Here is a 10,052-nt window from a genome sequence, read left to right on the forward strand (position 1 = left end):
CCAATATCTGTTCCAAAACACCATTACTTCTGTGATATTTCAGTATTTAGGTAAGGGAAGAACGTTTTTCGTTTCCCAGTGCTTTTTTTTTTTTTTCTTTCTTGATCTCTGCTTTCTCTTCATGCATTCCAAGAGATCATGGGAGAATTGACTAAGGCAACAGTGGATTATTATCCCTACTACTACTTATATTCAAAACATTATCTGATGAAATACGGGATCCAGTAGTAAAGATGTAGGATGTGTTGGTTGTCAGGGTTAGAACCTGTTCGTGAAAATACCATGGACACTCCATGAGGTATCCATGCCACCTCCAAATAAATATAGACCATGGTTTCAAGGGAAATATGTAAAAGCCTTGAGCAGAGTTTGAAGGGATGACGAACTTTCTTGCTCCAAAGTCCAAAAGACACAGGGGTGGGGGACGTGGCAGAAGCCTTGGGTTGTTGAATAACCTCAAAAGTCACCTGGGGCCCAAATAGTTCTCCTGAGAATGTTGGCAAATGCAATCAAGAGGACCCCAGGCTGACAATGATGTGAAAGGCATTCCAAACACACACACTCAAGGTCATTACAATGCAACAGAAAGTGATTTTATTGCTGTGAACACAATGCAATAAAGCTTGGCAGAATTTCCAAGATTAAAAATAGGGGACCTGGGTCTTTCTTTGCCCTCTTCCTTTGCCTTCTTTCAAAACACAGCTCCAAAGTGGAAAAGTATCTGATCACTTTTGTCCGCAACTCTGCTCTGGCATCTTGGGACTCTAATTCTCCCACTCCCCTTCTTCTTCAATGGGAACCATGGAAATCAACAAAGAAAAAGAAAAGGCAGAAGAGATCATGAGAGAAACTGCACCAAGTGAGAGGGAACGTAATGGAAACCTTAGTCTTAGTCTAAGTGTACAGGAACTAGACGATAGGGAGGGTCGCCTGGCTGAGGGGGTTTACAGGCAACAGTGTAGAGTCGGTACTGGGGAGTGGTACTGTAGCGGCAGTTGGGATATGTTCCTCCAGTGAGATTGCAGTAAGTCATGTGAATAGGATTTGCACTCCGGTGGCAGTTATTCTGGCCATTCCTACAGATCCTGTCGGGCAAAAGACAGGTAGCAGCCACGTTCTGGATGGAGTCATGCAGAAAGGTGTTTTGAGGCTTACAGATCCAATTAAGATTATTGACAGCACGCATTGCATTGTTGCATCGTACAGGACCTACACTCATATGCCGAATTATAAACTTTTGAAACCCAGTGAGTTGAGCCCAAGCACCAGGGGCAAGTCCTGGCCCCGATGATCCCAGCAGCAACAGGAAGAGAGGAAAGGGTCCCAGAAGATCCAGCATTATCTCTTCTGTGTAAGAAGAGGGAAGAAAATGAGAGAATGATAGTATTAGAAGCTAAAGAGCAAAATTATTATTCACATCCATATAGATCTTTATTGCTCCTTTCAAGATTTCATTCGTCGAATTTTTTTTTAAACCATCTTCTTTCTGACTTGAGTCTCACATTCTATGAAGGACCTGAAGCCCAGGGAGGAGGAATGTGAGGTAAGATGACTTTTCCTCTGACTGGCAGATCCCATTCTTTTCTTTGTCCTGTACTTATGGGTCTAGAACCTCGTCTCTTCCCTCCTCCCTCCTGGAATATTTCTCCTCCATCTATGTGACCTGGACCTTCTGGCCATCTTCACGGCTCTACTCTCCCCAGCCCCCCCGGGTTCTCCTCTTACCAGGTCTCCGTGCTGGAGCTCCCGCTGAGATCAGAGGCCGTGGTTAGTCCCAGGCTCAGAGGCTTTTGTCTGCTGTTCCTCTGCCAGGTATGCCAGCGTAGCCTGCGTGCAGCAGGGAAGGGTTCTGAGCCCTAGGAAAGAGAAAAGGGAACCTAGGGCTTGGAAGATGCACTTCTTGAGCACAGTGTGGATGAGACCCACACTCTCCAACTCACCGTTTAAAGCCAGTATCCCTGTAGACACAGGAAGAGCAAGCCTACTTAAAGGAACAAAGAAGAAGTGATAACTTCCTCAAAGAAGTTGTGAGGAAATGATGACTTCCTGATATCCATTGAGTGCTTCCTTCCCTGAAGCTTTAGTGTTTTGAGCTCCCTTATTTCAGTTCTTTAGGAGAAAACACACCACAAACACACAAGACTCCCCCGGTCCAGTTGCCAATTGCAAGTCCAGCTTGTCACCTGTGCTTCTGACTGCCTGGCTATAAATCTGAGCTTCCCCCGACCCTTTCTTTGTTCCACTACTTTGTTAGAGTGCTCACAGAACTCAAGGAAACACTGATGGTTTATCAGTTCCTTAAGGGATAGGATAAAGGAGACAGATGAAGACCCAGATAAAGAGATACCAAGGGTAAGGTGGGAGGGTCCCTAGTGAAGGAGCTTCTTTCTTCATGGAGTTGGGGTGCATCACCCTCCCAGTGTAGATGATATAGGAAAGATGTTAAGGTTTGAAACCAACAGCCAAGAACGAATTCTTGAGACACCTTTGGTGCAAAAAGTGGTTTTATGAAAGCACGGGGACAGGACCCGTGGGTAGAAAAAGCTGCCCTGGGTTTGTGAGGTATGGCTGATTATATACTTGCAAATTGGGGGAGGTATGGAAAAGGGAGGTTTCAAAAGGATTTTTGTATGTTAAAGAAGACTCACAGGATACCGGAGGCCTTGCCATTACCTGTTAAGATTGTCTTTCCTTCTAGTAAGGCATTGACAGTAAGATAGTTGGGAACTTCCTGGAGGAAATTACACTTTGCCCCCTTCAAGTATCTGTCAATGGACTGCAGATTATAAGGACACTGAATTGTATCTACATTCCCTACTAGAAACTAGACATTGATAGAAACGCTTTGTTCTTGTAAATTGCTAAGACTTTTGTAAACTGAGGGAGACTCATGTCTTGCAGAATTGTAATCTCTGTAAGTTAACTATTTGTTTTTCCTTTAGGGCAGCCAGAAGTGCCTGAGGAATGTCACATATATCTCATGGGGGGGGGGCGGGTGTCAGATTCTGCCTGTCCTCAGCTAGCCTTCTGCTCCCTCATCAACTCTACCTGTTTCAAGGACTAGTCAATGGGCTGTAGGAAGTAAGGAAATTTAACTTTTTCTTTTGCCTTTGTTTCCCACATTACTTGCATCACTATTAGAGATTCAGTCTCAGAAGATAGTGTAGAGGAAGAAGCAATCTTTCTCTTCCCTCCTTCCTTCTCAGCTATGGCCTTTATAACATAAGACAGAAAAACAAACGGAAGTTTATTAGCATGGATATGTCATATATACATGGGAGAAATGAAGGGATTGGTGTGAAATGTGGTGATGTTGGGGTCCAGGAGCAAATGGTCAAGACAGAATTCTTGAGTCATCTTTGGTGCAAAAATGGTGGTTTTATTAATGTACAGGGACAGGACCCGTGGGCAGAAAGAGCGGCACTGGGGTTGTGAGTAGTGGCTGATTCTATTCTTTTAAGTCGGGTTTGGGTTAGGGATAGCCAAAGTCTCTAAGGAATTTGGAAGCAAGGGTTTTAGGACCTTGAGGGGCTAGCTGCTGTTAAGATGAGGTCATTTACTATTGTCCAGTACAACATGAGTCATGAGACCCTTCAGATGTCTATCGGTGGGGCATAGGCTTGGAGAATTAATGCTAACATATAACCTGGCGGGGGGGGGGAGGTAGAGATAAAGGAAGTTTCCAAAGAGATTTTTATATGTTAAAGGAGACTTACAGGATCCTGGGGGTTGAGGTAATATCAGGCTAAGGTTACCTTTTTCCTCTAGCAAAGTATTAACATTGAGGCAGCTGAGCTCTTAGAAGAAGGTCACTCTGCCTGTCCCAAGTACTTGTCAATGGGCTGCAAGTTGTAAGAAATTTAATGTTCTTTCTACATTTCTTTTGCCTTTGTTCTTCACATCAGGAAAGATCATTCCAAGAGGTGGTGAGACCTTGGGCTAACAGACCATCTTCAGCTAAAACAAAGGAAGAAGAGTGTGGGGAAGGCAGGCTCCAGGAAGTTGGCAAGGAAAGTATAGAAAACAAAGTTTGTTTTGCAGAGTTAAGCCTGTGCCTTCTCCACTGGTAAGAGTTTCTTGTGATTTAGAGTCATCTTTATCTTGTTACTAGACATAGGGAAGCACCCTTAGGGATAGAGATTTTCTCTATGATGATAAATGTCCCTTATTTGTAAATGGATGATTTATAGGCTGCTTTCAGAGCTTCTCCTCTGTCTTCTGTTTCTCAAAATAATCAGCTCAAAATCATCTTTGTGCCAAAGAGCCATCTTTTCGGGTAGTACATTCTGGTCTCCTATAAGAAAGAGTCTGGTTGGCCTAGCTTGCATCTCATGACCGTCACTTGACTCAGTAGAGGGGATTCGAAACCGATGGATAACCCCACCAATACTGCACACAAGCGGCGGGGGGGGGCATAGTTCCAGAAAGGAAATGAATATGCAGCTATCCAAATGGGGGAAAGTGGATGTGGGAAAAAACAAGCAACAACACAAAACTATTATATTAGTTGTGCTTGATCCATTTTCTTTCCATGTGGTTTCAACCACCATCTTTTAACCCTTTAATAAAAGGAACTTTTAGAATTTTTAGAATGAAATATTTGTGAAAACTTACTGTGGGAGACCAGAATAGACCACTCTGGAATATAAGTATAAGCAACCAGAATATGCTACCACAAAATATGCCACTACATTTTATTTTTGTTTTATTTGTTTATCTGTTTTTGTTTTCATTGTTTTAGAGAGTGATAGCTTGTGAGAGTATAGGGCAGGTGGCAGAGGGAGAGGGAGAGGGAGAGAGAGAGTCCCAAGCAGGCTCCAAGCTCAGCACAGAGCTGGATGTGGGGTTGGATCTCATGACCCTGAGGTCATGACCTGAGCCGAAATCCAGAGTCGACGTTTAACCGACTGAGCCATCCCGGTGCCCCACGCCCTACATTTTGAAGCAGCTTTTATCAACTGAGAGAAACAATCAGTATTCCTCATCTGCAAATTGATTATTGATACAGAACTCCTGGTTTAACACTAATCTCTTGTGAGTTTGGTTACTATAGGTCATCCTCTCCCCAGTGTCTGCTCATCCCCAGGTGCACTGGAAAATTGCAAAGCTGAGGAGCTGCTCTTGGAACATGATGACCAACCTAGATTCCTTGGCTACTCATTGGGCCCAGACATCTAGGACTAGGAATGCAGCCACCTAACTGAAACTGTTATGACCTTGGTCTTTTCTCCAATTGTTTCAAGACTAGAGTCATTCAACAATGCGGGATGCTAAAGAACATAAGGTACTTTAATGTTTCACATTTCTCCTCCCCATACCTGTTCGAGGAAAACTTATATGAAGTGAAGGTTTATCTTTCTCTGTATCTCTCTTCCTCATTTAGCAAACAGAATTCTCATGGACGTTACTTACTCGTGTCTTCAACAGTTCCTTCTGCAATTTACTTCCTCTTTCCTCCAACAAAATTTAAGTCTTGAGACCCATTCCTGAAGGTTACATTTTAAAGTCTCATATCCCACTCTATATGTCTGCCTAGTGAAAATGATTATTATCAGATAACCTCATTTCTGCCATTATCTTCTACTTAACTTATTATTCCTCAAGAAACATAATGCCTTGACCTATCTAAAATGCATGCATTTCCTTAAAGACATGTTTAAGGAATGAGTCCAATGACACACACCTTAAACTTACACTCTGCACACATCATATCCAAGCATAATCTGTACCACTCTTCCAGTCATACAACCCGTAACATATATAAATGTCACACACATTGGAATGACATACTTTATTTAGGAAAGGGAAGACCATTCAGCTTGGGTCAGTATAAGGAGAGTCACTATCAAGAACGTCCCTGGTTCAGTAAAACAGAGAAGCCATATGAGCTTAATCTTAAAAAACTGTAAGAGCAAATCAGATAAATGAAGGCACAAGGGTATTCCAGGCAGAGAAACCGTGCAGGTGGTTTTGATAGGAAGAAAGCATGTGATGATGCATAACTCTAAGTAGTTGGAAAGCATTGGCACATAAATGCAAAGGAAGGAGTAGCAAGGGCTGTTGATGTAGGCAGGGGCTCCCACTTGGGAAGCGCTGGACACTCTACTCGAACCTGGGGGTGTGGGTAGACTTTCTATTTTTTGATGTCTAACAACTGGATGTCCTCTATGCCATCGACATGCCCGTTTGCACCACAGTGGAATTCAATGTAGCTGTAGCTGCTGTGCTCTCTGTAGCTCTTTTGGTTGCCCTCCTGGTAGCACTTGAGTATTTTGAAGGGATGCTGGGCCCATATATATACATTTCTGTAATGGTCTCTCCACTTCCTGAGGCAAATATGCTCGATTTTGTGCCAAAAGGTATAGATGAAGATGTGATAGTTCCTGTCTCGTGGAGCTTCTCTTTCCCTCATGAGATCATTGCATTTGTAGTCGCTGAATTTCCAGCTTGTGCTCAGGTAGTGCTGTTTCATGAATTCTCTCCAGGAAAGGTTCTGGCTGTGTACAAGCAGCCCACCTAGGGAAAACAGCAGGGCCAAGAGAGGGCCTAGGCCCTTTAGAGAGGATGCCATTTCAGTCACCAGAGCCACCTGTGGGTCCACAGGGAAGAGAGAGGAAAGCATTTTCTCAACACTGCCTTAAGAGTTGACCTGCACCTTAAAATTCCTTTCTTGCCAATGTAGGCACTGGGGCCCAACTTTACCATTTTGTTCCCAGGCTTGAAGAGGATAAATCTCATTAGGTAGTAAACTTTACAAGAACTGAAAATATGCTAGAACCTGACTGAGACTAACACAAGATGGTCAAAAATAAGTGAAGTTTATTTTGAGAATTTCAAACACCTGCTGTCTGCCCTCTCTTCTACCCAAACTGAGGAACCCATCATCCTCTAGCTAATTCTGTTTGACAGTCCAGATCAATTCTCTGAAGAGCATGGTTCTAAAAGAAAATGGTATTTTAAGCTTTATGACTGTGAAGTGGAAAGGGTTGTCACACTCTAAGGGAATGAGGAAGTTAGGTGAAGACTTGGATGATACTTTCCCCCAAACCCCAGGCTACAGTTACAATGATTCTGCAAAATGGTGTTTTTCTAATCCCGATTGCCTTAGAACACTTCCCCAAAGCCTGTGTGAAACCTGTTATCACTTCTGACCACCCACATACTTCTCAGCAGCCATTTACCTCATTATCATAATTATAAACCATCTTGATTTGTTGTTCAGAATGCAACCATATAGGAACTCCAGTTTTGAAAGATTGTTCTCATCATCAATCAAGTACCAGATTGAAACTACCCTCTCTGGAGCTACTCTGGTCAAAATTAGGGAATGGAGTTGTTTGGAAAAGTCTCCCCTTTAAACCGGCTCTCCGTCCTCATTCACCACTAGGAGTACAGCTGGTCCTATGGAATCTCTAACCTCTTCTCAACTCTCTGAGCACTGTGTCCACAAATGCAGTTAAGAATAGCTGCCTCAGAGACCTGGGAGAATCTAATGAGATATGTAAGTGAAAGCACTTCTGAGAATGTTGCAGGGACCCAGGACGGGCCACCCCATAAGGTGTCCCAGGCATATTGATAATTTTGAATTGAAGCTACTTGGAAAACAGCCAGTGCAAGGACGCTCAGATCCTCTTCTGTCCCTGTAAAAGCAGAAATGGAATCTCTCCTATGAATGGTACCCTCCCTGTAGTAAGAAATAAAAAAGACATTCTTATCACCAGAGATAGGGATTTTACTTATTTTTTTAGTACTTTTTAAGTAAGTTCTATGCCCAACATGGGGCTTGAACTCATAACCCTGAGATCAAGAGTCACATGTGCCACTAACTGAGCTGGCCAGGCAACCCACCAGTGATAAGGATTTTTTTTTTTTTAAAGATTTTATTTATTTATTTGACAGAGAGAGACACAGCGAGAGAGGGAACACAAGCAGGGGGAGTGGGAGAGGGAGAAGCAGGCTTCCCGCTGAGCAGGGAGCCCAATGCGGGGCTCGATCCCAGGACCCTGGGATCATGACCTGAGCTGAAGGCAGACGCTTAACGACTGAGCCACCCAGGCGCCCCCAGTGATAAGGATTTTAAAGCCAAGAAAGCTGAATAAACAAACTTTCTTCCTTTTTACAAATCTACTACCTCAGCCCAGATTCTGCTTGGAATTCCTTACTAATTAAAACTCCCAAACATTTGTTTTGTCTGTCCTATCAATTCCTCACAAATCTATTGTCTCATTGTTAAAAATATATAAAAACTGTCTGCCTTGGTCAATTCTTTGGGATCTCAATTTCATTCTTGGGCCTCTATGTGCACATAACAAAACTTTGCTTTTTTTCTCCTGTTAAATCTGTCTTGTGTCAGCTTCAGTCTTAAACTAGCTGGAAGAATCTTGAAGGATAGAAGGAAATTTTTTTCGTCCTCTACCGTGTCAAGTGCTCTATCAGGCACAGAAGACAGAGTAGGCACATTCATATCTGGACTACCCTATACCTGGCCCAAAGGTCCTAACCAGGATAGAAGACCAGGATTCAAGCTGCTTCAATGCATTATGCTTGGGAAGATTGGGGAGGAAGTGGGAGTAGGGGTGGGGGGGTTGAGGGGAGAGACTGTATCACTGGGATTAATCCTGAGTTGAATTCATGTCTTTGCTTCTTACAAATTCGATCACTTTCCTATCTTAACTCTTCCGTCTAGAAATTGAGTGAGGCCCTTTCCAGTGTTTCTGGGCCTTTCCCGGCAAGCGTCCTCAGCACCAACCCTAACTCAAACTCACCCTGTTCAGATCCAACATTCAGGTGTCACTGGTCGAGGAAATCAATATGTGGATCTGAAGAGCAGAGAGCCAGGAAGTCTGCAGCAGTGAAGAAAGGAATGGTAGTGAGAGGTACAGCACTCCAACTGATTAGAAGCCTGGCAGGGGTGGGGGACAGCCTTCCAATGTGAACCTGTTCCTGTGTCTTCTCATCTAGAACACTTAAGTTCACTCTGAGAATAGCCTGGAGCAAAGGTGTCCAATATCAAAGACTCGCTTCTGGGTACAGGGGAATGATAAGGCCCTGGGGAGGAGTAATATGGGAGTAGGGTAATCTGAACTTATCAGGGGACAATCAGAGATCTATCTCCTAAATTCACTTCCTGAAAAACATCTGGGGAAAGATCCCCAGATGACTAGGCTATGTTCAATGAGAACTTCAGTGGGAAAAACAACAACAACACCACCTCTGGTGTTGTGAACTGTGGAATCTTCATCGAGAGGGGAGAGTATGTTGTCAAAGGTGCAATTTATGCATAAAGTGAGATCCTTGAATGTGTTTCCTATCAATGCATTTCTTTAAAGGCTGCTTCTAGCTAAGCCAACTTGGTTGAGTTTCTCACTGGGCCACCTTATTATGAGACAGTCATGAAGGGTAGCAGAGTTTGCCACTCCAAATGTTACCTCTTGGGCATAAGGATGATTTTGAGCTGGTGATTTTTAAGAAACCACAAACACAGGAGAAGCTCTGAAGCCAGAGTGGAAGTGAGCCTTTTTAAAGGAACATTTACATTTATAAAGGAAATTTCCATTTGTAAGTGTGTCTCCCTCTTAGTACCAGAAAGAGAAAGATGAATCTATAAATCACAAGAAACTGTTATCAATAAAAAAAAGAAAAGAAAAGAAACTCTTATTAATGAAGAAGGCACTGACTTAAATATGCCTAACAAAACTCAACGATTGTTTGCTGGGCTTTTCCTGGTAACCCCCCCATAATTGGCCTCCCCACCCCCATTCCAACATCTTTCTTTTGTCCTTAGTTGAAGATAGTATTCAAGGTGGTGGCTTGAGCCATTTTGGGGCATTTTTCAGTTTTTCTGGGTATCTCCAATATACGGGAGATATATGCTCTTAAACTTTTGTTTGTTTTTCTTTTCTCAATCTCTTTTTATTACAGAGTTAATAAAAGCACCTAGAATGACAGTGTTTTACTCCTGTCTGTATTCACAATATCAGAGTGAAAATTAAAAAACCAACAAATGTTGGGGCGCCTGGGTGGTTCAGTTGGTTAAGCGACTGCCTTCGGCT

General features: G+C 43.1%; 1 protein-coding gene and 1 long non-coding RNA gene across 2 annotated transcripts; both read right to left on the reverse strand.

Annotated features, from left to right (window-relative positions):
• Positions 1–1,182: 1,182 nt before the first annotated feature.
• Positions 1,183–1,980, reverse strand: LOC123325709. The gene is made up of 3 exons (XR_006540591.1): positions 1,941–1,980; positions 1,726–1,856; positions 1,183–1,347 (listed from the first exon to the last, which is right to left on the reverse strand). It is a non-coding gene; the product is annotated as an uncharacterized LOC123325709 (long non-coding RNA).
• A 3,848-nt stretch (positions 1,981–5,828) lies between these two features.
• EDDM3B (epididymal protein 3B) lies at positions 5,829–6,571 on the reverse strand. The gene has a single exon (XM_021695345.1). The coding sequence runs from the start codon at positions 6,569–6,571 to the stop codon at positions 6,134–6,136; it is 438 nt and encodes a 145-aa protein (XP_021551020.1). The 3' UTR covers positions 5,829–6,133.
• Positions 6,572–10,052: the final 3,481 nt, after the last annotated feature.

The sequence above is a fragment of the Neomonachus schauinslandi genome, chromosome 9 (assembly GCF_002201575.2).
Source record: "Neomonachus schauinslandi chromosome 9, ASM220157v2, whole genome shotgun sequence".
In the NCBI taxonomy this organism is placed as follows: Eukaryota; Metazoa; Chordata; class Mammalia; order Carnivora; family Phocidae; genus Neomonachus; species Neomonachus schauinslandi.

Bases quoted from the DNA above. Each gene is read 5' to 3' on its own strand.
- EDDM3B (XM_021695345.1), bottom strand. From the start codon at position 6,571: ATGGCATCCTCTCTAAAGGGCCTAGGCCCTCTCTTGGCCCTGCTGTTT.